This window comes from Acinonyx jubatus, chromosome A1 (assembly GCF_027475565.1).
Source record: "Acinonyx jubatus isolate Ajub_Pintada_27869175 chromosome A1, VMU_Ajub_asm_v1.0, whole genome shotgun sequence".
Classification (NCBI taxonomy): Eukaryota; Metazoa; Chordata; class Mammalia; order Carnivora; family Felidae; genus Acinonyx; species Acinonyx jubatus.
Window position 1 is genome coordinate 156,694,171 of NC_069380.1, and position 27,699 is coordinate 156,721,869.

Sequence of the window (27,699 nt, forward strand, 5' to 3'; positions counted from 1 at the left end):
AAATAACATTGATCTCTTTAGAGCTCCAACACCGACTTTCTCTTGTTAGTATATCAAAGAAATTGGCCATTTGTTAGCCACTTCAGCAACCATAGCTGGACATGTGCATTGTTCGCAGTTTGCAGCTATTATGAATCACAATACTATGAATAATCTTATACATATCTGTTGTGAATATCTGTATGCATTTCTATGGGCTGTGTCTGGAAGTGAAATTGCTGAGTCATAACATATTCTTAGTTAATACTGTTCTATCAAATCGTTGTTCGACATTATAGCACTTTGCGCTCTGTCAGCAATGCATGAGAATTTGAGTTCTGTTCTGGCTCTATATCCTTGCCAACACTTCGTATTAATAGTAAATCTTACTCCCTTTAGCCATTTGGTTGGGAGCATAGTGGTATTGCAATTTTGGCTTTAGTTTGTATTTCCCTAATGACTAGTGAAGATGAATTCCTTTTGATTTGTTTAATCACCATTGGAGGTACACTTCTGTTAAATGCCCAAGTCTCTGATTTTTTTTTTCATTGGATATTCTGTCTTTTTCTGATTCATTTGTACAGCTTTTTATATATTCAAGAGATGAGTCCTTTGTTGCTCTTGTACATTTACAAGTATCTTCTCCCCCTGTGGCTTGCTTTTTCAATCTCTTAATTATGCTTTTTGATTAGCGTAAATTCTTAATTTTAGTGTATGAAATCTGCCAACCCAAGGATATTCTCCTTTGTTCTCTTCTGGAGACTTTATTATTTTACCTTACACATTTAGATCTATGATCCATCTGGAATTGATTTTCGTGTATGCTGTGAGTGAGACACAAAGATTCATGTTTTTGATACAGCTATCCAGTTGGTCCAGCACCAGTGTGCTTCATTGTATACAGAGATTTTTCTCTTATTGAGTTTTTATAACTACTTTTGAGGTTATTAGTGCCATATCAAATCAACACCATTTGGGGTAGTTTTTTTTAGTTTCCTAGGGCTGCCATAATAAATTAGTAAAACCTGTTGTCTTAAAACAATAAAAACATATTCTCCCACAGTTCTGGAAGCTAGAAGGCTAAAATTGAGGTGTTGGGAGAGCAGATTGGTTCCTTCTGAGGGAGAATCTCTTCCATGCCTGTCTCCTAGCTTCAGGTGGTTGCCAGCAATCCTTGGCACTCTTTAGCTTATAGATGCATCACTGTAATTTCCGCCTCTGTCTTTACATGGCATTCTCCCTTTGTTTCCGGGTCCAAATTTCCCTGTTCTTATAAGGGCACCAGTCATTAGATTAGAGCCTACCATAATTCAGCATGACCTTACCTTAAATTGGTTAAATCTGCAAAAACCTATTCCCAGATAAGTTTACATTCAAAGATTCTAGGCAGACCTGAATTGTGGGGGCGGGGGAGGGCACACTATTCAACCCACTATAGGTAGCAATAAATAACTACATACCACTCGGTTTTTTTTGTTTTTTGTTTTTTTGTTTTTTGTTTTACTATTAAAGGATAGTGTTTGGTAGTGAATATGCCATAAGAGTTAGCAGAATATTCTTGAAGCTGCCCAGCTAGTTAAATTTCATGTTGGCAGAAGCCATTCTTACACCTGCCTCTCTCCAGTCACTCTGTTGAGAGCCTAGTGTCAGAAAGCACTTGATACTTACCTCAAGCTATCTCTATGCTGTGAACACAGGTGCTAAACTCAATCTAAGAAGTTAGACATTTTGAATATTTTCTTACTGTCATGCTTGAGTAACTCTGCGTCTTCATCCTAGATGATAGTTTCCAGTTTGCTGGGCAGGCGTGTGTTTATGAAGAACATACTTCAGGGTGGGGTCCAGAGGACTGATGCTTAGAGGGCAAGAGCAGCCTTAGTGTATATGCCTAGAGGGCAAGAGCAGCCTTAGTGTATATGTGTGAGCCTGTGGGCCCTTTTACTGCTGTAGATCTCGTACACTTGACTGTTAATTAAAGGTCAGGTTAGCTTTAGGTCATCAAGAGGGAGAAACTGTCTCTGAAATTGTTATTCCATTCTTAGGACATTCTGATGCCATCAACACTCTCAAAATATGAAATCTGACACTATAGTTGGATTTAGAATGGCAGACATTTCTGAGTTCTTGGATCCAATCCTCAGATAGTATTTGTAATTAATACTGGTGTCTATTTAATTTTTTTATGTTGTCACCAGAGCATTGTATAAATATATTGGTCATTTTGTTATTTAGACTGCACATGCCTACATAACACACACCTCTGAATCACATTTAGTGATGTATGCTGTGGTATGGTGGTGCATAGAGTCTGGAGGCACTTTTCAATTGTGTCAAATTGTTCACATCTGATGTTAACATCTGATCCCAGCCATATTCCTGTTTCATCACTTACAAGTCTGTCATTCTTTTACATATGAGGGATTGTTGGGATAAACCTTTTGCAATAAAAGCTGACACTTCACATTTAAGAAGCTCACTTGACCCAAGAAAGAACTCCCTGGGCATATCAGTATAAAATTAAAGCAGTAAATCACAATGTAATACATAGTATAAGGGCCGCCGCCATCTTTCCTGTCTTTTTTATTTTTTAAATCATTTTGTGTTACTGTTCTTGCATTGTATTGCATACTCTGTGTTTGTAGCTTGTCTAACCCATCTGGTTTGTTCTCTTCCCACTTGCCGTTTTCATTTTATGAAATCAGGGGATTGGATTCTATTGTTTAATGAGTTTAAATTAAAAAAAATAATTTAGAACCATGGAAAAACAGATTCTAGGTTTGAAGTACTTGCGATATGGTTTATTAATATTAAAAATATAACCTGGATTACTTATAAAACTAAAACAGCAGGAATTTTCTGAACACAGAATTATTTCTAAAATAAAATCTTTTGTTCTATTATGTTATCATTTGAAATATATGTAAAGTCAACTATTTGAGAAATTCATCTTAACTATTTGGTATCAGAAATAATTAGTAAAATTGTACCCTATAATTCCAGTGGAGTAACTGCTTAGGAACTGGCTTTAGCATCTTCTAGAGTCAGGGTTCCCTTGCTTCCAGTGCTTTAAAGTACCTTTTTTTCCCTACTGGTTTCTTTATGTTTTAGTAAACTCTAATTAACATTGACATTTTTCTCCACTGAGTTTTTTTAATAGTATTTCAAGCATGTAACTTTTTTTCCCCCCTCTGATTCTTCCTTTGTATCTAGTTGACAGTTAGGAGCAGTTTTTAATTTTCTTGTATTCTTTATTCATTTGGGATGGTTTGCTATCACGCCATTGAGAAAGGCCACTAGGAGACAGCATGTCCAATGCAGCCATGTGTATACAATAGGATCTCCTGCATTGCTTTTATGTTCCTTGGATTATCAGTCAGCATAGCAAGTATTTTTCCACTTCATGTCCTCGCAATGACTCACAGGCTTTGTTACTCACACATTCCACAAGGTGTCTGTTCTCTATTTCATTGCTTTTGAAGCAAGCAAAAGTAAGTTGACATGTTATCACAAATGTGGAGTCCTTCTCCTTGCACAGATTCTTCTTTTCATTCTCATAGCTCCACAAGAGACTTACTTATGGAAGGTCTGCTAAGAAAATGGCCTCAGCAGTTTAAAACTCTCCAAGTAGGATTCATTTTAGGTATTAACACTGGTACTCTGGAAGAATATGATGCTCTGTGAAGAACTTGAACTTATTTTCTGGGGTGTAAGTGTTAAAAACCAATGAACCTAACATACAGGTGTTCACCATACTATTCTTGTTGCTTTACTATAGCTCTGAAAATTTTTTAAATAAAAAGTTGAGGGGGGTTGGGGAAATAACTATAAACAACTCTTCTTTCCTGCAGGCCTCATTTTCTTGCCTCTTTGTTTAGATTAATTTGTTAGATCATCAAGCTAGTTGATATTTTAAGTATTCCTTTAATATTGGATTCAGAAGCATTTAGACATGTACTTGTCAGTAAAGAAGCACATTTTTCTCACATTGCTTTATGGGTTTATGGATTTAAAGTCACGAGGTCAGAAAGTTTCAACTGGCTTCTAGCAGTGGCTATAGGTGATACTTTTTGGCAGGAAAAATCTCGCTGAGTACACACAGAAGAAATTCTCCTTACCACATAGAAGTAATTCTTTTTTTTTTTTTTTTTATGTTATATAATTAAGAGTCCCCGTTGGCTATAGCAGCCTATGAATAGCCTTTCTTATTGAATGGTTTTGCCCCAGTTGTACCTAGGCTTCATGGGTCATTTGATATGTATTGGGTAATAACTATGCCCCCCTTTTTCTCCTTGGGTAAATGTTGGGGAAAAAAGATCTTGCTGTCCTGATTTTTTCTGGTTGTCCTAATTATTATTAACATTTTTTCTCTCTAGGCCAGGGTATTTAAGTTACTTCAAAGTCAAATCCAACAGCAAACTTGGACTGATGAAGGCACCCCATCTACTCGAGAGCTTCGGTCAGTCCTGTTAGAATTTGCTTGCACCCACGGCCTAGAGAACTGCAGCACTGTTGCCATGAAGCTCTTTGATGATTGGGTGGCATCTAATGGAACTCAAAGGTGACATGTGCTTCTACTCCGATGAACTCTCTTACTCTTTCTTAAATTAATATCATATACTGAAACCAGGATCTTTTCATCCTGGAGTATAAATGTTATAAAACCGAGTGTTAATGTAGGTGATTTCTATGCACTTGTATTGTCAAACAAAATTTTTTTTTCAAATTGTATTAAAATACATAAAACATACCATTTACTATCAACATATTCTAAGTGTGCAGTTCCGTAGTGTAAGTATATTCACATTGCTGAGCAGTGAATCTCCAGAACTTTTCATCTTGCAAAATAGAACTCTTTACCAAAACAAATCTCCATTTTCTCCAACCCCCAATCCCTGGCAGCCACCATTCTATTTTCTCTTCTAAATACCTTATGTAAGTGAAATGTACAGTATTTGTCTTTTTGTGACTGGCTTGTTTCACTTAACATGGTGCCCTCAAGGTTCATCTATGTTGTAGCACGTGTTAGAATTTCCTTCTTTTTTAAGGCTGAGTAATCCTTTCTGTGTATATACCACATTTTGTTTCCTCCATTGATAGACACATGAGTTGCTTCCACCTTTTGGCTTTTACAAATAATGCTGCTATGATCATAGGTATATAAATACCTCTTTAAGACTCTTTTAGTCCTTTGAGATGTATACCTAGAAGTGATGTTGCTACATCATATAGTAGTTCTATTTTTAGTTTTTTGAGGTACTGCTCTATTGTTTTCCATAGTGGTTACTCCAGTTTACATTCCCACAAATAGGGCATAAGAGTTCCAATTTCTTCACAACCTCACCAACGCTTGTTTTCTGTTTTTTGATAGCACCCATCCAAATAGGTGTGAGCCGTCAAACAAGTCTGTTTTAATTTAGGAATATAACATAACAGAAGAAACGTTTTTGATGATGACTGGTTTTCTCCATGTTCCTTATTTTGCACTATGGAAATAGATTCAAGCATCAGATGAAAGTTGGGGTGGGGGATTTGGATGACCTTTCCAGCTCTGAGATCTTAATAAAGGCAGAAGACTGTGTTTCTTCCCCTCTTCTCACGACTCTTCCCACACTTGCTGCTGTATTTCCACCATGGAACTTACCACACTATATGGCAATACATTTATTCATTCTGTACGTTGCAATAGTCCCTGTGTTCCTGCAGGGCAGAGCGTGGGTCTCATTCTTCTTCCCGTCCCCAGTATCCAGCCAGTTGCCTGCCTGTTTTTTGTGGATGCTTAGTGAATAATTATTGCATTAAATTAGATTGATATTCCCTATAATCACACTGCCAGGAAAGTAGCAGCCAACTGAATTAAATATTTTCTTGACTGTTAGTTGTAAAGACTCTTACTTGCTCTGACTCCAAAAGCACCACTAGTCAATTCCTTGCCTTTGTATTCAGGATTTTTTTTTCTTGTTTTTTTCATATTTATGTACCTCTCTTACAGCCTACCTACTGATGTCATGACTACTGTGTTCAAGGTCGGAGCACAAACTGAGAAAGGCTGGTCATTCCTACTAAGCAAGTATGTTTCTATAGGCTCTGAAGCAGAAAAGAATAAAATACTTGAGGCTCTTGCCAGCTCCGAGGATGTACGGAAACTTTACTGGTATGAAACCACCCAAGGAATATGATATATAGAAACTAAAAGCATAAAAGCATTGTGCTTCTAGGTTGAGGAGCTCATTTTCTCTGGGATCTCCCGTTTTCTACCTTTACTTGTGGGCCAGACCTGACTTGGAAGGTGTGGGGAGGAGCCCGCATGTGTTGGGCTTCATCTCAGGGATTGGACTGTACAGATGGATAGAAAGTGCTTCGCCTGAAAGAGATTGGGAGATGCCAGAAATCACAGTCCCCTTCTGCTTTCTGCTTAAAACCTTTTTGATCCGCTTGGCATGTTGTCTTTGATTCCACAATTAGTGCTTCTTTTTATTTATTTATTTTATTATTATTATTATTTTTTGTCAAGGCATTGCTCTGTCCAGGCCATCATTTTGAAAATGCAGACACTTCAGTAAAAGGTGACATGTGAAAGCTTATAGGTTATATATTCATGTGGATTTGTCAGACCTTTCCTTTTTAACATTCAGCTGATGAAAAGCTAGCGATGGTTGTTTCACATGGGGGAAAGAAGGGCAGTAAGTAGGGCTTCCTGGGAGGAAGAGCAATCAGTGTCAGGGTAGAGGCACTGTAAATAACTGAGAGAAACAGGAAGGTATCTTGAAAGTCATCAGCGGGAAGGAAAGGAAAAGCATGTGGGTCTCATTGCTTCTCTTGTATAACTTTGCTCAGAGAAATCCTAATAGTGTTCCAGAGATATTCTTAGTTAGCAGCTGCCCAGATCCACTTTCCATAGGATACACTGTAAATAATCATTTTCTTTAAAGTAGTGGCCAGCCTCTGACTCAAGAAAGCAGAGAAAAGTTGTGTATAAATTAGTAATTTTGTTTTAAAATAGTAGTGTTTTACTAATAAATTTCCATTATAAAGTATTTAAACAATACTTAAGAACATGGAATAAAATGTGAAAGTGTCTCTCATCTGACCCTTCGCTTACATCCTTATTCTCTCTTCTCTGTTAACAGTGTCAGTCCTGGTCTGGGTATTTACATATTTAAACATAGGTTTATACTATACCCAGTGCTCTGTAACATTCTTTTTAGTTCTTTGACAGTCTTTGAGATTTGCCTTGTGAGTTCATAAAGTTTATTTCATTTGTTTTTATGGCTACACAGTATTCAATAGTATGGCTCTGTCATAATTTATTTAATCCATCACATGTTGAGGGGCATTTGGGTTTTTCCTCCTATTAAAAATAATTCTGCAGGGGCACCTGGGTAGCTTAGTCAGTTAAGCGTCCGACTTTGGCTCAGGTCATGATCTCACAGTTCGTGAGTTCGAGCCCCATGTCGGGCTCTTTACTGACAGCTCAGAGCCTGGAGTCTGCTTCGGATTCTTTGTCTTCCTCTCTCTCTGCCCCTCCCCAGCTCACACTCTGTCTCTCTCTCTCTCTCTCTCTCTCTCTCAAAAATAAATAAACATTTAAAAAAATTCAAAAAGTAATCATTATGCATTCTCTTGGGAGTATGTGTTTTCCCACTATAAGCAGGTATTATAGCATGATACATGAGAACTGCATTCATTTGAGTACCAAGCTTTAGAATTTATCAGCTACGGTACTATGACAATTTTATATAACCTCAGTTTCTTACTATAAAATGGAGATAGGTAATAATTACCTATTTCAAGCCTTGTGTCAAGTATTTAGAACATAATATAGTACTTATAGAGTATCAATAAATGTTAGCTATTAATATTAAGAGTGTATTCTGCAATGTATCTTGCTTTTTACATCAAACAGCCCAATTTTTTAAGAGTAGGTGCCGGGGTGGCTTAGTTGGTTAAGCACCCAACTCTTGATTTTGGCTCATTTCTTGATCTTATGGTTCATGAGTCTGAGTCCCACATTAGGCTCTGCACTGACAGTGTGGAGCCTACTTGGGATACTTTCACTCTCTTTCTGCCCCTTCCCCACTTGTGCTCTCAATCTCTCTCTCTCTCAAAAAATAAACTTTAAAAAAGTAGTAATATACCTATCTACTCATATCAAATAAGGTTTTTAACAGAAAAAAAATCCAATCTTCAGAGTTGTAATAAATTCTACTTGAATTTATTTCATAAATGAGCTTACTACATCAAGAACTGTTTATTATTATGTGACAGTGTATTTAAGTCCTTACCTCATTGGTGAGTTCTCCCTTTATTTAAAAAAAAAATGACAAATTTTCAGTCTATTGATCAACCTTAGACTGACCCAAAACTTACATCCTTTAAACTGCTTCAGAACCTTCATTAGGAGACCGGTACTAATTTTAAGTTCAGTGATCACTTCATGATGAATAATTATTTTGGGAACCAAATCTGCTTTGCTCTCCAGGTTAATGAAAAAGAGCCTCAGTGGAGATATCATCCGAACACAGAAGCTGTCATTTATCATTAGAACAGCTGGCCGACATTTTCCTGGGCACTTGCTGGCATGGGATTTTGTCAAAGAGAACTGGAATAAGCTTGTGCAGAAGTAAGTGTCTCAGATAACTACTAATTTTTAGTATTCTCCAGTTCTGCATTTAAAAATGTTCTCCGTGTTGTATTGATTCACAGGATTTAAGATTTGCTGTGAGAGGAAAAATGCTTCACTGACAGTTGAACTGAAGCACCCAGAAATTTCCACCCTTGTAAATGTCATTCCATAACGTGAGGCATTAACGGTGGTGCTCCATTCGAATGCTAATTAAGCCCAACCAGGCTTGACACTTACCTCACTTAGCTTCACATGGCCACGGACTATTTGAGAATAGCTCTTGGGTTATGTGTTTTGAAAAGTACCTCTTCATTGCCAAAGAATCAGTTAAGAATTCACACCCACCTCAGTAGCACATGGAGCATTTAATTTCTTTTAAAGTAATAATAGATTAAATGGATTAATAATTTATCTGGGTATCCTTAACTCCTGCCTTTTTCTGCCCAGCTTTTCGTCCTACTGACAGTGAGTGTATGTAGGATTACTCCTAATACACTGAGCTTCATTACCCTGGAGCAGGATTTCACTTTGCCTTTGGCCTGTGTAATTTATAGTAAAGTATTTCCTTTGCACTCAAGAACTTTGTTTCCCAACAGCTGCCTCATTTTTTTTCCTCTCTTTTTGCTCTTGTATTTGTGTTTCTTCAGGTTTCATCTGGGGTCCTATACCATACAAAGTATTGTTGCCGGGTCAACACACCTGTTTTCAACAAAGGCACATTTGTCTGAGGTTGGTTGTATAAAATGTTAGGGAGATCGGGTAATCCTTTCCTCTTAGGCTACTTGGTTTAAGTTAGGTGGTACCTTCTCATGCCAATTCCTGTCCCTCCTCTCTGTCTACTGTGGTTAGCGCTAGTGATTCTGCATTGGGATTACTTTCAAAAGGTGAATATTCAACAATGAGGAAAAATTCTGATGAGAAAGAATTTGGATTCCATTCTCAACAATATTCCCGTCTCTTCCTGATACAAATAATTGTTTATAATTTTTATAAAGTTTTTTTTATTTATTTTGAGAGAAAGAGAGAGTGCACGAGCAAGGGAGGAGCAGAGAGAGGAGAGAGAGAATACCAAGCAGGCTCCACATTGTCAGCGCCCAGCCCGAAGCAGGGCTCAGTCTCACCAACCATGAGGTCATGACCTGAGCCGAAACCAAGAGTTAGACGCTTAACTGACTGAGCTACTCAGGCACCCCACAAATAATTTTTTTTAATTAACCAGCATATACAAAGTTTCTTTTTAAGTGGTAATAAAATTGTTTTAAAAAATTTCATTATAAGGGTAAAACTGGACATTAATTCCAACTTTAGACTACTTCATTTACTATTACTTGGCTTTTTTTTTCCTATTTTCAATTGGAAAAATTCATCCTTGTGGGAGTAAGAGGAATTCATTTCTAACGTTACTTCAGATTTCACCATACTTGATGAGAAACTTGGTGTAAATACTTTGAATATTAAAGTACTTTTTGTTTCTACTCCTTTCAAGACATCAGTATAGCCATGACTAAGTTAAAGCTTATTTGAAAAGGATATTCAGAGTTACCTCTGATTTACTCTTCTTTTCTTCTTTTGAAATACTTCTGCATGCAACTTACAGGTCCAGGCGTTCTTTGAAAATCAGTCAGAGGCAACCTTTCGGCTTCGTTGTGTCCAGGAGGCCTTGGAAGTCATTCAGTTGAATATGCGATGGATGGAGAAGAACCTTAAAACTCTGACGTGGTGGCTGTAGCATGCACACCTGCACCTCATCTTGTCGCCCATTCAGAGAGCTTGTTAACTTGGGCTCCGCTGCTTTTGCAAAAAGCCAAGGTGAAGCCAGAACCGCTGCCGAGTTGTTTGCACTCTTAGGAGTTCTAGTTAGCTCAGGGCCCGTCTGTACTTTTCATCTGTCTTTTTCAAATTGTCTTTGGGAAGTATGTAGTTATTTATTATAAAATTATATTCGCCTACATGCGCCAACATCTACAAAAACAGTAAGTAATTTTTCTACTTTTAAGATAAAGAAATAGGGAGGAAAAATTTGTTTTGGCCTTCTGTTCTGTTTCTCAGTATCCGGAAAATACTGACATGGTGAAACAAGCAAAGATCTACCATGGGAGCCATCATCTTTGCAGGCTGCTGGTTTGTCAGCCATTTGTTGCTTCTTATTGATAGACGTTACTTGAATGTGGTACAACACTTGGCTTCAAATACTATGGTAATGAAGTCGATGAATCATATAACTGTTAGAAAACTGATCTCAGGTGTGCAGATCTACTTTGATTTGAGGTTTTGATTAACTCTTTATTTTCTGAAAAAAAGTTTAAATAAGATCTATAACTTATTTTTTTTCTGCAGAACAGCCAGGTGCTACAGAATTTTTAAATTTTTGTTGTATTGAAAAACTAATAAGGACAAAAGATTAAAATTTCCAAATATTTAATAATTATTTTTTCATCTTTTAGGAAAATGTTTCAAACTGAGTTAGCTTTAATTATAATTATTTTATTTATGAATTCTCCAAATCTGTACACCTTTACCACTCCCTGCCATAGATATACCTTATGTTATAAATAAGTATGTCTACATACATGGCAAGCATTTTGTTAATACTGGTGTCTTTTATCCTGACTTTATCACTATTACTAAAAATAATTTGTTTAAGTTACCTTTGACATTACCTGATCATAGACACTTTCTCTGTGAATGATACTCATGTAGATTTTCATGTTATATGGTAGGGTATATTAGAAGCATAGTAGAAGCGTATTTTAAAATAGGGCCTTTGAGAAATTGAGCATTTTTATTTGAAGTTCACCATAGTACCTTAAAGGAATAAAGAGAATGTGGGATAGGAGTAATTTGATTCAGATTTAATATGGTGGGCTTTGAATTTTTTCTACTGTCAAAAACAGTACCTTTTTTTAGTTCAAAAATCAGTGGTTTTGTTTTGTTTTGTCTTTATCATGGCCAAACTAACTGATTAAAAGGAACGGCTGAGAAAAGAAAGAAAGAAAAGGGAAGATGTCCACAGCTGTGTGGCATTTTCACTCTTTGCAAAGGAGAAATACTGTACTTGAATTTTCTGAGCTATGCAGACTTCATACTTAGATTGTGGAGTTTCTTTGCTTCTTACGGGAAAGACTTTCTTCCTAATAATTTTTGAGTACTTTATATTTTGTTTGAAAACATCTTGTATGTACGTAAAAAGAGTAGATACCCATTTTCAAGCACTTAAAACACTCCACAGAATCAATGGGAAAGGACACCTTTTTTTTTTATTTTAGCAGGTATAAAGCAAAAAATATGTGGGATTGTGTATAAAATTATATTTTACTTTATGAAAATATTTTTATATAACAAGATTTAAAATGCTAGCAAGCTAAAAGCTAGCTTTCTTTAATCCTAGTGTGTTTTCCCCCAATTTAGTCTTTTCTAAACATTTACCTCTGGTTTAGAATACAAAATCTTATATCCTGAGAATCACAGAATCCTCAAAAGATGTCTTATTGAAACTGGGGTGATCGTAGGTTTTTATTTGTCTTGTGCTTCCGGAAATGAATGATAGTTTAGTTGATATTGGAAGTTAGTGTGTTTTTATATTTTTAGGGTGGGGAAACATACTAGACTTTGAGGGGTTTTTTGGTTGCTGGTTTTTTACCATATGTTATATTACTAAATTCCACTTTGATACAGAATTTAAATTTTGCTACTTCTCAAAATCAGTTAAGACTTTTCAGTTTTACCTGCCCATCTTTACATGGCTACTGTAATGTATGTTAACTCTGCATATGGCAAATCCTGTACCGAATTATATCATCTTTCCTGAGTGTGTGTGTGTGTGTGTGTGTGTGTGTGTGTGTGTGCATGCTTATAGTATGTAGGAAGAGGGTGATGTTTAAATACTTATCAAAACATGAGCTAAAAAAGAGGTAACTTGTAATCCATTGCTATCTTTGTATTCAAAAGCTGTTCATTCCCATGATACTGGATCTATACTGGTTGTAGTGTTATTTATAGGCCTCACCTCAGTTGTTTGTAGTTTTAGCAGCCCTCCCCTCACATTTTCCCACAGGATTCCATAATTTGTAATGTTAAGCTAACCCATCTCTGTATGGCACTTCTAAAAACTATCTCTAAGTCAGGAATATAAGGTTAAGTAACCAGTAGAACATGTTACATAGTAAGTATAACTAGCTTTTGAAGATTATATCACCCCAAACCTTATCTTTGCCCCTGCATCTTGTAGAGCTCAAACAGATGGACGCACAGCAGTCACAGCACACTTGTTTATGTAAGCACATAGATCCATGACAGTTAAGTGCTGGTTTTCAAGTATTATGTTCATTGCAGAGAGACGATCTACATGAATGTAATAGAAGGGGCACATCATACTAGGTTATTAGGAAAGGTAAAATTGGAAATCTGGAATTGTAGAAGAAAAACGTATGCTTTGGAGATCTGGAAATAGAAATCCAAGGAGTCTAGTTTGTTCCCTTAATAGCAAGAGATTGGATACATTAAACTACAGGTGGGGTCAGCTTCCACCCCAGGCTTGTGCCTTCCTGCATCTTCTTGTTTTATATAGAGATCTCTTTAAGTTAAGTGTTGCTGTTATTTGTGAACTTCTTACCAGCACAGGTTCCACTTAAATGTTAATACTCTTTGCCATTCATGTTTTCATTTCATTGAACAAGAGCTGTCAGCAGAGTTCTGGGTACGTAGAGGATATTGTGCTGCATCAGTCTCACTGGGTACAGAGCAGAGTCCCTTCTGAGCATAGCAAAGTAAGGAATGAAAGTTACATGCTGAGTTTGTTGGATTATTGGTAGTCTGTTACTGAGTTGTATTTTAAGAGTCTATGCAACTAAAGCACCTGGACCCATAATCTGCAATTGGACTGCTGAATTCACGTAACCCCGATTTGTTTCATGGGATTGTGCAGCTCAGGACACATACCATCACCGAGGACAGCATTTTCTCAGCTGATTCTGCAAAATGAGAATTTCAAATTCTCTGCAAATCTGAATTTCATACATAAGATGCAGCTCTTTTTCTCCCCTTTGCCTTTGTCATTTCGTTTTTATTGGAATTAACTCTTTTGTAAAGAGCTTCTTCTCTCCCCCCTCTGACACTCCCATTTGTACTGTTTTGTTTTTTATTTTTTGGGTTCTTTGTCTTTTTTTTTTTTGCATTCTTTTATTTTGCACTTCATTCTCTGCATTAGTAAGTACTAAATTAAAAGTGGCAGTCCAAAAGTATGATAAATTTCCTCTTCTCCCTTTCCTTATTGCCTACATGTTCAATAGCTAATAAAATAGTTGATTGATTTCTTTGAGTGCCTTTTTGGGGGTATATACTTTTTTTTTTAATGTGCATATGTGGTTTTGATATGTTTTTATTTTCTTTCACTTTGTAAACTTTTTCTGATAGTGAAATTCTGTCCTGTGAAAAATCTCTTCCACCTGCCCATAATTGCCTGTGTGGGCAATAGGTACAGAGTAGTTATGTGATGTTTCTTTTTTGGAAGTTGATGGTGATATTGAGGGGAGAGCAGAGTATGTTCTTTTTAAAAATGTGTACACGATGTTTTTGCTGCTATCTTGTGGGTGTCATTTCATTTTGCACTTAATTCATCTTTCCCATGGATATGTAAATATCTAATGAATTGTGGAGGTCCAGAGTAGGACACATGTCCCACTTACCCCTCTCCATATTGCCTGCATGGACAGTAGCTAATAGAGTAGCTGTGGGTGCTCTTGCCTTGATCTAGTCTTGGGGGCTCGGGCTTGTATATCATTCTTTCAGGTGTGTGTGTGTGTATATATGTTATGCTACTTTTTTACATTTCATTTTTATATGTCCCTTTGCATGTATGCATATATACTTAATGACAATTGAAGTTCAGAGTATGACAGATTTTCTCTTTTCTCTTTTCCTTATTGCCTCCTTGGGCAGTAGCTAATACTTTGTTTTGTTTTGTTTTGTTTTTGAGGGGGGGATGGGAAGTAGGGTATGTACTTAATGTATATAAATAAGTTTGCTACTACTTTGTATTACTTAATTCATTTCGTACGTTGTCCTTCTCAGAGGACATTAAAGTACCTAATGAGACGTGGAGGTCCGGATGTATGACAATCTCCTCTTGTTCCCTTCCCTTATTGCCCGTGTGGGCAATAGCTAGTAGAATAGTTGTTGGAGTGGGGTTTGGGGGGAGGGTGGGGGTGGGGACAGGGATGTGTACATGTTGTATATACCTGTTTTTACTACCAAGTTGTATTATTTCATTGGATGCCCACACTGGAAGGTACCCAATGAACCATGGAGGTCCGGATGTATAACAATCTCCTCTTCTCCCCTTCCCTTATTGCCTGCATGGGCAATGGCTAGTAGAGTAGTTAGTTTCAGGGGTTCTTTTGTGGGCTCGGGGGTAAATACTTTTAAATAGATATATACATGTATATATATGTGTGTGTGTGTGCGCACACACACACACATTTTTACTTCCTTATTACAGTATTTCACTGGGTACCCAGTCCTTCACTTGGACCCGTAGGTTCCTAATGAACCGTGGAGTTCTAGATGGATAGCAATCTCCTCTTCTCCCTTTCCCTTTTTATCTACATAGGCAATAATTTTAAAGTAGTTCGGTTTTTTTGAAGTTTTGGTGTGTGGGAAGGGACAAAGGGCAGGATATATACTTTTGAAAACTGTATATACAGTGTTTGTTACTATATTGTGTTATTCCATTTTGTACCGCGTCCCTTACTTGGACGTGTGGGTACCTAATGAGACGTGGAGGTCCGGTTGTATGAAAATCTCCTCTTGTCCCCTTTCCTTATTGCCTCTGTGGGCAATAGTTTAGAGTAGTTTTAGATTAATTTCTTACTCTACCGCTCCCTCCCTTGAGAGGGTGGGGATATATACTCTTTTCAATGTATATGAATGTTTTTGTTCCTTTTTTCTGTTAGTTCATTTTGTACCTAGATCTCCATGGATATTTAGGTACATGATGAAAATTAAGGTTCATTCTATGAAGAAAATCTCCTCTTGGCCTCTTCTCTTGTTGCCTATCTGGGCAATGACTAGTGGTGTAGTTGTTTAGATGGGTTTTTCTTGGCAGGGTGGTGGGGGATTTCTGGGTTTACGGTTTTAAAAGTGTATATAAATGTCTGCTGCATGTTTTTTGTTTGCTTTTTTGTTTTTGTGGCTTGCTCTTTTACTTCAACCAGGTTTGTTTGTTTGTTTGTTTGTTTGTTTGGATTTGTAGATCTCAAATGTAGTGCAGAGGCCCAGATCCGGAACCTTGCTCTTTTACTTCAACCAGGTTTGTTTGTTTGTTTGTTTGTTTGGATTTGTAGATCTCAAATGTAGTGCAGAGGCCCAGATCCGGAACCTTTTCTCCCTTCCCTTATAGCCTGTGCACAATTGTAGGACTTGGTTTCTGTTTTTTGTTTTAGAGGTTATTAATGGGGAATGGGCTTATTAGATAAGATAGGTGGTTTTTTAAATGTATATAAATGTTTCTGCCTCTTTTTGGTGTTCACTTCGTTTTGAATCTAGTCCTTCTCATGACTATTTAGGTACTTCATGAAAGTTGCGATTGATTCTATGAACAATCTCCCCTACTCCCCTTCCCTCATTGCCTGGTGGGCAGTGGTAGAAGAATAGATGTTTCGTTTCTTTTTTTGGAGGGGTGGGGGGTGGGGGGAGTCTGTGTGTGTGTGTGTGTGTGTGTGTGTGTGTGTGTGTGTGTGTGTGAATTTTTTAATGTATATAAATGTTTGCTACATTTTGTGTGTTATTTCACTTAGTAACCAGTCCTTTGCTGGGACTTGTAAGTACATAATGAAACACGGAGGTCCATACGTATGATAAATCTCCTCTGCTTCCCTTCCCTCACTGCCTGCATTGGCAATAGTTTTATAATTTGGGGTGTTTTTTTTAGGGGGAGAGATAATTTGGGTGGGTAGTGGGGAAAGGATAAGGATAGCGTACAAACTTTTTAACAATGTATATAAATGTTTTCGTATTAATTGATTTTGTACCTACTCTTACCATGGATGTATAGGTACTGAATGAAAATGGAGGATCAGTGTATGACAAATCTCCCCTTCTCCCCTTTCCCTTATTGCCTGTGTTGGCAATAGTGAGTAGAATAGTTGTGTATTGTTTATTTACTTGGCTTTTTTCTTTTTGGAGGGGTTTCTCTTTTCGGCAGGGGAATATTCTTAATACATATGAATATATTTCCTTTCATTTTGTATTTAGTTCTTCGCATGGCTATCTATGTAGGGACCTAAAGGAAATTGAGTTTCATAAATTGACAGTTCACTTCTTCCTTCCCCACATATTTCCTCATTTATCAGTGGCTAACATAGTTGTTGTTCTGTGCTTATTTTGTTTTATTCTCTAGGAAATATGCCTTTAAAAGTATAAATATATTTATGCGCATATCTAATCTGCTTCCCTCTTTTTTTTTTCATTATTTTTCATTAATACTTAGTCCCTTGCAGGGCTGTGCATGGATCTAACAAAAATAAAGTCCCACCAGATCCCTGTCCTGTGACTTGAGAGGCATTGGGGTGGTGTAACTAATGGCTAACAAATGTATAGCAAATAAGATGGGAGCAGACACTTGGACATGGTTGAGTTGTGAAAGCTAATCAGTGTCAGCATTTCTTACATTGATTCAAACTGAAGGAAAGGGTGAGACGGGACCTGTACTGTGGAAATTCCAGAAAGGCAAGAGGATCATACTAAGTAAAAAGTGTGTTTAACGTTCATTGCTGATTAATCTTTTAGTAACTGGTAAGCCAGTAAAAGTGCTGCCTAGAACTCATTTGAAGACCCTTGAGAGTAGCTTCTTTGGGGGGCTGGAATTCTGATTTATCTGCAGAAGTCTCTTGCAGTTCTATAGATAGCATATTCTTGTGTAGCCAATAAAAATTATTTTGACTTTTGGAATGAACTTTTTGAGTTATTGCCATGGTTCTAGTGAATAACAACATGGGCCCAAAAATCATTCCCTTAAGAATTGGGGAGCTAGCCCTCCTGTCTTTCAACACCCATCTATGGGAAGGCAAGTTGGTCCTTTCTTACCCAGAGCTCTTCTGTGTGGCTGCATCTCTCCCTTCCATTCTCCATTAGCTGGACCATTCTTGTTCTTCTTCTTCTTCTTCTTCTTCTCTTCTCCTTCCCTTCTCCTTCTCCTTCCCTTCTCCTTCTCCTTCCTTCTCCTTCTCCTTCTCCTCTCTCCTTCTCCTCCTCCTCCTCTCCTCCTCCTCCTCCTCCTCCTCCTCTCCTTCTCCTTCTCCTTCTCCTTCTCTCCTCCTCCTCCTTCTCTTCTTCTTCTTCTCTTCTTCTTCTGTGCCTGCAGTATTAGATGTTATACTCAAGTACACTTAAACATGTAAGCCGGTGTTGCTTCATCAGCTCTATGTTTTTGCATGCATTTCATATATCCAGATGTGTGTGTTTGCTTTCTTGAATCATATTGACTCTTCATCCACCACATGGTAAATGTTAGGACTCCACATTTGTCTGTATCAAAGAAAATGCATGTGTAAAATCCCTCACTCCCTCCCTGCCTCCCTTTCTTTCCTCCTTGCTTTTTTCCTTCAAGCTTCTGAGCAGTCTTTGTTTCTAATGCTGAAGGTTTGCTATATTATTTTGTTCTATTATATATATTTTTTAGAAACGTTGCTAGATAGGACTCCTAGAACATTTGCGAAGAGATGTCATTTACCATATCAAACTCTCAGGTCCTAGTGTTGAAATATTAGCCTGTACTTTGCTTATTTATACCTGCTGCTGTAGAAAAAACAAAAGTTTGTTCATGACACATGTAATTATCATAAATAAGAGAGAAAGGGACACCTTTTTGAAATTAGTCATAGTAGTCATTAGTGATATCTCTGAGCAGTTCTTAATTTGAAATACTTCAAAGAAGTAAAGGTCATGGATTAGCTGAATGAAATGCTCCAGAAGTTGCACTGTATAAACCATCAGTACAATAATACACTTGTGTATGTATGTGTGCGTGTGTGTGTGTGTGTGTATGTATGTATGTATATATATATATATATATATATATATATATATATATATATATGAAATGAGAATTACAGCATAATTGGAGCATTTGCATTAATGAGCAAACTCACGCTGAGACAAACTTAGTCTCCTAGCCATCTTGATTAAACCCAAGTGTTCCACGTTGCTATGAAGAGTAGTAGTCTCTTTCAAACACTTTGAAAAGTAATTATTTGGAAACTTATAAAACTATTACGTTTTTGTATTTAGACACCTATACGGATCTTCACTTCTTTGAATCTGAGCTTGTGGGTGGAATTCTAAATTTGTATCATAACCTGTCTTTTGTGGAAAATTTTGAAAACAGTATGTGTAATATAATATATATGCAAATTGTGTTGTGTCACTTGTAAAGGGAAAAGGCTTATTTTTCTTTATACTTCTGATAACTTGTTTTGCATATGACCAGCACTGACTGAAAGGCATGTGTAATTGCAAACACTGTTGCTTTTTCTTTTTTGTGAAATGAAAATAAAGTATTTAAATATAAATACTGTGTGGACTATTTGGATAAATAAATTGCATATATAAAGTGGTACATCTTCTCAGATTATATACTCTACAAGGGTAATGACTGTATTCACTGTATTGCATTGTTTGTTTTTTACCCCACTAGTACCCCAGTATCTCTACTGCCTGTAACTCAAGGTTTCTCAGGCTCACACTATTTGATATCTGGGGCTCTCCCGTGCATTCTATGATGACTAGCAGCATCCTTGGCCTCTAATGCAAGTAGCAAATATGGGCTAATGGAACTTTCCCCACCCCCAGTGTGACAACGAAAAATGTCTTAAGACATTGCCAAATTTCTCCTGTGATGGGGTGGGGTGGGGATTAAAACTTTCAGTGGATGCATGGAGCAGGGGGCTCAGTAATAGTTATATGAACTGTAGGGCAATTATTTACTTTTTAGACTGAATTGCTTCCTATAAACACCCAGTACCAGTTGATACAGTAATAATTCAGTACCTAAATCAGAATGAGACATGTAACTACTTATGCCAGTGAAACCAAGGAACACTTACTATCTGAAGGTGAAAGGACACTAAATGTTTTCAAAGAACACCCCTTGCTTTGATTCACATGTAATTGGAGTGGGACTGCACAGCTGTTATCAAGGGACACTGCGACAGTTATGTTCCTGGTCATGTCTACAAAAGGAGTTTCTCTGTTCTAACCCCATGAGTAATCTTGAGAATTGAGAATTTCTTAGGCTTCCAGATATGAGAACTAGAACCAATATTCTCTTCCAGTAATTGTTAGGGCTTAAAGTTGGGCATTTTAGAGCAAATACAGTGTCTCTTAATCCCCTTACCCAAAAACCTGTTTCTGGGGACACAAAGAAACCTTGAAGCCATACCTTCTTATAATCTCCTATGGTGATCATTAATGGAGAATCAACAAAGTGAAGGCAACCCACTGAATGGAGAAGATATTTGCAAGTGATCTGTTTAGAGGTTAATATGAATAACTTCTACAACTCTACACTAGAAAACCAAATAATCTGATTAAAATGGGCAGGAGACCTGAATAGACGTTTTTCTAAAGAAGACCCGATAGCTAGCCAACAGATACATGAAAAGATGATCAACGTCACTCATCATCAGAGAAATGCAAATAAAAACCACAATGAGATATCACCTTACACCTGTCAGAATGGCTAATGTCAAAAAAACCAGGAAATACCAAGCGTTGACAAGGATGTGGAGAAAAAGGAACCCTCATGCACTGTTGGGGATGTAAATTAATACAGCCACTATGGAAAACAGTATGGAGGTTCCTCAAAAAATGAAAAATAGAATTACCATATGATCCAGCAATTCCACTACTGGATATTTATCCAAAGACAATGAAAACACTAATTTGAAAAGATATACCCATCCCTATCTCTATTGCAGCATTATTTGCAACAGCCAAGACATGGAAGGAACCAAAGTATCCCATTGATAGATGAATGGATAAAGCTGTGGTATGAACGTTATTCAGGCATAAAAAAAGAATGAGATCTTGCCATTTGCAACACACAATAACCTAGAGGTTATTGTGCTAAGTGAAATAAGACTGAGAAATACCATGTGATTTTGCTTATAGGTGGAGTCTAGAAAACAGCAAAAACATACCCATAAACACAGAGAACAAACTGATTGGTGGTTGCCAGAGGGGAGAGAGGTAGGGGTATGGGCAAAATGGGTGAAGAGGAGTGGGAGGTACAGGTTTTCAGTTACAGAATGAATAAGTCATGGGGCTGAGCGATATAGCATAAGGAATACAGTAAATGGTATTGTAATAATGTTGTAGGGTGACAGGTGGTAGCTAAACTTGTGAGCATAGCATACGTATGGAGCTGTTCAATCACTATGTTGTACACCAGAAACTAATGTAGTATTGTGTTGTCAACTAAACTTCAATAGGTAATAGTAATGTACTGGGGTAATGTTCTTAGGAATTTTGATTTTGATCAAAATCTTCTGGTTACATTTTTTTATACTTTTTTATTCATGGATATCTGCAGTAAACAATTGAACTAAAACCCATTATAAATGTAGAGAAGAGGGGCAACTGAGTGGCTCAGTCGGTTGAGCGTCTGACTTTGGTTCAGATCATGATCTTGCTGTTTGTGGAATTGGGCCCTGTGTTGGGCTCTGTGCTAAAAACTCAGAGCCTGGAGACTGCTTCGGATTCTCTGTCTCCCTCTCTGTCTGCCCCTCGCCCACTCACTCTCTTTCTCTCTCAAAAATAAATACACATTAAAAAAAACTTTATTTTTCAAAATCATTTTTAGAATCCATGCACAGGAGAGTTTGATTTGGTTATATTTTCTTTTTGCTTTACTTCAATTCATACCATAAAGCCCTACACAGCTCCTGCAACACACACACACACACACACACACACACACACACACACACACACACACACACACTCAAGCATCTAGTGCTTCCTAAAACTTGTGAGTTGAACAACTGACCTACATGCTATACAGGAGTGTTATTACCAGAGAGCAAAAACATACTTTAAAATCATCATCACATCCTACCTTCTACAGTCAATAATTAGTGATATGTTTCTAATGCTTTCTGCTTGTTCTTCATTTTTACTACTTTTCTTATGGATGGCCATCCAATCGATTATGTGATTGTGATTTCTATTGTTGGCTGACCTGAATTATAATCAGGACTTTTGCTTATACGTCTAAAAATTTTTATTCTTACTATGCCGCTCATTTTTTTTGAAGGAAGAACGTAATGTAACATAGTAAAATAACCAAATAGAGTAGTTAAAGTAGATGACGTTGCCATAGTTGAACTGTTGAGCAGGCCGCACTAGGAGGCAATAGATTCAAAGAAGTCAGGGACGGACAAGAAGCCATGTCAGCTTAGGAAAGGCTTATTTATAAAGGGGACTCGGCGTGTTGCTTATTCACATGCCATTTGTATAGAAGCCAAGTGTGGGAAACAAGAAGCCCTTTTGTTCCATGTTTTCTCATGCTGCTCCTCTATGTGAACATAGCCCATGTGATCCTTGGTTGCTTCATCAGGATTGTACATTGACTGCCCTGGTATTTATGGCTGAGTATATCTTCATTTACTTTGCCTCCTAGCCTTTTGGGATTTTTAACTTGAGCAAAATTCTTGGAATGTTAGTATTTTACATGGTAGCAAAAGGCAATGATTTCTAGAAATTTAAATATTTGAAATGCTATGAAACATAGACTGGCATCAATCAGGACTGGAACTGGTTCCTGGTACAGTGATTTGCCACTTGTCTCTTAATTCCTATTAGCCTCAGTTGTCTCCATTAATAAAACAGAGATACTGCCTACCTTGTGAGGTTGTTAGCATTAAATAAAATATCTATAGGGTGTCTCGGTGGCTCAGTGGGTTAAGCATACAACTCTTGGTTTCGGCTCAGGTCATGACCTTACAGTTCAGGAGTTCGAGCCCTGTGTCACGCTCCGTGCTGAGAGATTCTCTCTCTCTCTCTCTCTCTACCCCTTCCCTGCTTGTGATTTCTCTCTCTCTCTCTCAAAATAAATAAATAAATAAACTTAAAAAAATAAATAAATAAAATATCTATGAATTACCTAGTACAATGCCTGTAAATATCACAGTGACATGGTAAATACCACTGCCATTGTTAAAACTGCCTGCTGTTTTCTGGGGTGTATGGATGTTAACACCATCAGTTACAGATGGAAATGAGTTTTTTAATTGAATGCAGTTATATAACTTGCCAGTTAGGAAATTAGGGAAATACTTTCAGTCTAATCCTCTTTGTAAATTTAAGCCTTAAATATGCAAATTTAATTTGAGAGTTATTGTAGTACATTAGAAAAAGCATGAAGTTATAGAGATCTCACTGAATTTGGTTAATTATAAATAAGTATGAAATAAAATCTTGATTATTGACTAAATGCAATGGTGGTAATAACACCTATTTTGCAGTAATAACATCAGGCACAGATATATAGGAAATAGATCTGGTACTTCATATATGCTTGTAAATACTCCTTTTTTTCCTTTCAGTAATGTATTTGCCTTCAGTATGCAAAACAAGCATGTACGAGTGTCCATTCTACCTAGAAAATATTGTGTACAACTTTGGGCATGGCAGAGAAATTGGCCAAATGTGTTAAGATCTCTGTTAGTGCTAGAAAGAACTTTCCATATGATACAGTCTAATTCCCTAATTTTACTGATAATGTAAAGGAACTCAGAAGCTCTGCCTTAGCTATGACCCCCAAATATAACATTATATGTTAAATTTGTATATGTGTTTGTATTAGAAAAAGTTTGTGTCACCTTTGAGACAAAGGATGTGCAAATGCCTACAGGATACTATTTCCTTGGAAATAAGAATATTAGAATTTACTGTTGAAAGAGGTGTTTCATTTTAACATAGAGTGTGGAGCTAAAACTATCCTAATATTTTAACTTTAAACTCAATGTGAACAATCTACCATGATTTCGAAAGAGTAGATATATGGTATATTATCATATGCCCTTTTTTGTATGTTTGAACTAAGTGGGTACAACAAAGTAACCTCTCTCAGGTGGAAGATGCTAATGTCAGGGAGGTTCAGAAAGACTTCTCTCCCCACCAAGGGAAATATCAGGGAAGAGGAAGGGGTGGTTAAAACAATGGTGAGGTGCCAAGTGCTGTAATGGTTGATAGCTTCACCAACTACAGGTAGAAGATGAGGATGAACCATTTTCCTAAAGTAGTTTGAAGTCAGCCTGAGATGGGCCTTTTGTCCTTGAGTGGGCTGTAGAATCCTTGACTGTGGGTGCTGACTGCTGTCTTTCTCATGTTTCTACAGACTCCCTGTTGCCAGAAGGTCAGGAACTTAAGGAAGTTTACAGTCATGGGAAGAGACAATATTAAAACACAGTTTTAAAACCATCCACTTGACATATTTAGTCTTTATTGGGAATTGGGTAGGGGGAAATAACCTGGATGTCAGTTGACCTTCCTCTGCCCTGCATCCATGCCCATGGTCTCTTTTCTGCCTTGAGCAAACCTGGGCTTAGAACCTAACACCTCTTTAAGATTCCTTCCCACAAACTCACTATAGCCAAAGCATTACTGAGCAATGCAGATTTTCCCTAGGATTCTATAGGGGAGAGTCTCTCACATGCCACAACGAACAGCTTCATCATCACTTGATATTTCTCTTCTCCAGAACCTCTCCTTTACCCTGTTGTTTCTGTGGGATCTTTTCACTTCCTGTAATCATCCAAAACATGCATGCGCACAGCCACACAGATACACACACGTGCACACCTGTGCTCACTCTTACTCCTAGACATCTCCTTGAACTTGAAATGTCTCTCTTCTGTGGCATTGCACTTTGGCCGCCTCACCCAGATGCACATGGCCAAGTGCGTCAGGAGCTCCAGGAAACTAATGGCCTGCAGTTAGCAGCTGGTCCCTTGATTTAGTGGACCCGTCTGTGGCTTTTTGCTATTTGGACATACTCCTTGGAATCTTATCCCTTACTCAAAGCAGCTTATCAACTCTTTATTTCAAACAAGCACATTGTTCTCATAAAAAGAAACTTTATCTCCCTCTTTTGACTGGCAACCAATTTCTTCCTGTTTTTCTAAGCTAATATGAAAATTGGCTTATAATATCTGAGCACATCCTGACTTTGGGTGAGAGAAAGCAGCCATAAGTTGAACTGGTAGAAGAAGGAAGCCAGGCCATGTTTCTCAAATGTTTTTTATGGCCCATTCACTCAATAAATATTTGTAATCATCCACTATGCACCAGGACTTGTGCTAGGTGGGTACATGATGCCTGACTCTAATGTGAGCAGCTGGCTACAGCTGGGAGAATGCCACCTGGACTTTATAAACACTGGCTGCGTGGTGGGTGGTAAATAGTTGAGGGCAGTTGGGTTCATGAGGAACAGAAGTGAAGGGCGTCCCCTGGGAGGTTTTAAGCTACGAGGTAGGTAGTTCTGCAGCCACCTCAGAAACAGCAAGCGCCTGGAGTGGAAGGGGGTGGGGATGGGGGTGGGGACACTGGCTCCCCAGCCAGAATTCCCCCTCCACTCCTGTGGGTGTGTGGTGCAATGTGAAAAACGGAGGCCTCTCCCCAGATGCTGCGTGAGTGCCCACACGTCCCGCCTCATGTCACTGATTGGGAACCAAAGACACTTGATTCGCACTGAGGAACCACACAGGTATTCATTCCTGAGGGTGTTCCAAGTGAATGACAAGAGGCTGGAAGTTAATTGCCTGTTTCAGTTTCACTCCAGGTTTCCCTTAAGTTCTAATTAGCAATAAATGAGCTTGGCTCACCTCAGCCTAAGTTGTGAGAATGCTTCCTTGTCTGAGTTGCTCAGGGTAGCTAGGTGAGAACAAGGAGAGTGTTTCAAGATAGACTTCTAAATCAGGGAGTCTCGATTACACCACAGTTCAATAAAAGGGAGAGGGCTTGTAGCTGCCTGCATGTTGAAAACTTACAGGTGAAGTCACAGAGTATGATTAATTAAACACGCCACACAGGAGACGCACTGTTTGTCTGCTTGGCTTCAGATGACAGGCACCGCGCCCCCTGTATTTCTGTTAGTGTCATCTAGCCTCAGGAATTCTAGCGGCAGTTCTGATCTTTGACCTCTCTGAGGTCCTTACCTTAAATTAAGAACAGTCTGCCAGAGGTCTTTTATTTATTTATTTATTTATTTATTTAACCAATGAGAACAAGCTTTCGGATGCAGCTACCAGGATTACCTAGTTAATAATAGTAATGTGATGGGTGGCCGTGGAGATGCCAGGGGGACCACTGAGGTGAGCTCTCACCTCCAAGGACAGAAGATTTGGTGAAGGCCAGGAGAAGCTGACAGGTGTGCTGGGTCCTCAGCTGCTAGAGGGAATGCTTAATTCAATTCGGAGCAGACCTCCCGAGTGACCTTTCCAAACCTTGTTTTTTGTGCTAATCCACAAAGGGTGGCAGTTCACTGAGGAACTGCACAAAATACGGAATGCTTCATGAGTTTGTGTGTTATCTTTGCTCAGGGGCCATGCTAATCTTCTCTGTATCATTCCAGTTTTAGTGTCTGTGCTGCCCAAGCGAGCACGGCAGAAGTCTTAGAACTTGTGATGCAGTGCCAGCAGTAAGTGGGTGAGAAATTCTGGTGGCTTCTGTCCTTGCCCAGTGCTCACCAGGAATGAACAAAAGCAGGTAAGAAGACTTGTTTGCTCTGAGATGGCTTAGAATCCATGCAGCCTGTGTGGAAGGAATCTGAGTTGTACAGACACTGGGGAAATTTGAGTCAATCATAACAACTCCTGGAAAATGTGCTCCTGTGAGAGGACATGAAAGAAAAAATGTTTCATGAGGACTGGCCAAAAATGGAAATGCTTTTCTCTGTTTGAAAGAGATGCTTAACTAGCTCTAAGGATTTCCTACCTGCCTTCAAGGTGGCCAAAGCTGTTATCTGATTTATGTAGCCCAGAAATCTCCGGTAGCCAAGAAATGAGTTGGGCTGTCCTGAGTAGGACTTGCTCCAGCAGGAGCCCTGGTAGGTGGTGCTTTCCCAGGACAGCCAGATTCCATCTGGGAGGAGGCGGTACATGGACTTGGGTGGAGGCTACACCCTCCCACAGGTGGGAAAGTGCTGCCAGGTCTCTGCAGGCAAGGAGTCTTCTCTAGGATCTGTGAAATAAAGGTTCTTGTGTTCTTGTGGGTTAGGCAAGAAGAGTGTGGTCCTCAGAGGTGTTCCTTGGTTGCCTTGCTGATGGTTGTCCTGGGTTAGCCCATCAGCCTGCTCAATCTGTACTGAGGCTGATGTACTGTTTGCCATTAAATGTGGCTCCAAAGGACATCATACTGAGTATACAGAAGAGAACTTCAGCTCAGGGTCCTCAGCCTACAGCTGCTCTGGGAAAATATCCTCTCACTCCTTACCAGACCAGTTCTGCAAATAGTTGGTAGAAAAACAGAAGACACATTTAGACAAGACTAGTAAGAAGGATGGGTATTTGAAGGTATTGGGCATTGGACTTCTATTGGAGAAGGCAGTCTGGCAAACATGACCTGTGTAACTCCTGTGTAACCTTTTGTAGCTCCACTCTTCACAAGGGTTTGTTCAAGGTCATGATGTTTTGAGGCAGGTGCTTCATGATTTAGAATCCTAAGCTTATTGATGCTCCATACACACAAGTAGTCAACTTGTGCAGACTCTCCTAGGAGAGTAAGAAGCATTCCTGGGGCAGGGTAGACTCTCCCTTGCTTTATGCAGGCCAGCCAGTGGCTGGGGATGGGGTGGAGAGAGACAGGTCGATCAAATCTTATAACATCTCAAGTGGATGGTGCTACTCAGTTCCCCAAATCCTTGTATATAACTCTTCTCTCCTTTCCTACTCTGGATCTGGATAAGAAATAATTTCTGGCCCTAGCAAAATAGTAGAAGCAGAAGATACCACAAGAAAAGAAAAATACAAATCAATATCCTTTATAAATAGAGATGCACAAATCAACTAAATACACAAACTGAATCCAACAATATATATAAA

At 38.3% G+C, this 27,699-nt stretch overlaps 2 protein-coding genes and 1 non-coding gene across 5 annotated transcripts in view; 2 read left to right on the top strand and 1 right to left on the bottom strand.

Annotated features, from left to right (window-relative positions):
* Nucleotides 1-13,916, top strand: part of LNPEP (leucyl and cystinyl aminopeptidase) — an 89,297-nt gene extending 75,381 nt beyond the window's left edge. For all 3 annotated transcript variants that reach the window (XM_027037412.2, XM_015065587.3, XM_053225144.1), the window contains exons 14-18: nucleotides 4,353-4,537; nucleotides 5,969-6,130; nucleotides 8,459-8,599; nucleotides 9,250-9,331; nucleotides 10,200-13,916. In XM_027037412.2, the coding sequence (XP_026893213.1) occupies nucleotides 4,353-4,537; nucleotides 5,969-6,130; nucleotides 8,459-8,599; nucleotides 9,250-9,331; nucleotides 10,200-10,331 (702 nt within the window). In that variant the 3' untranslated portion in view covers nucleotides 10,332-13,916. The remainder of the gene's footprint in view (nucleotides 1-4,352; nucleotides 4,538-5,968; nucleotides 6,131-8,458; nucleotides 8,600-9,249; nucleotides 9,332-10,199) is intronic.
* A 4,010-nt stretch (nucleotides 13,917-17,926) lies between these two features.
* The window catches only part of LOC106969192 (2'-5'-oligoadenylate synthase 3-like), a 40,394-nt gene continuing 30,621 nt past the window's right edge, over nucleotides 17,927-27,699 (top strand). The window contains exon 1 of the mRNA XM_053225148.1: nucleotides 17,927-26,365. The gene's annotated coding sequence lies outside the window, so the exon portion shown is untranslated. The remainder of the gene's footprint in view (nucleotides 26,366-27,699) is intronic.
* Nucleotides 26,155-26,261, bottom strand: LOC113594980 (U6 spliceosomal RNA). The gene has a single exon (XR_003415457.1). It is a non-coding gene; the product is annotated as a U6 spliceosomal RNA (small nuclear RNA).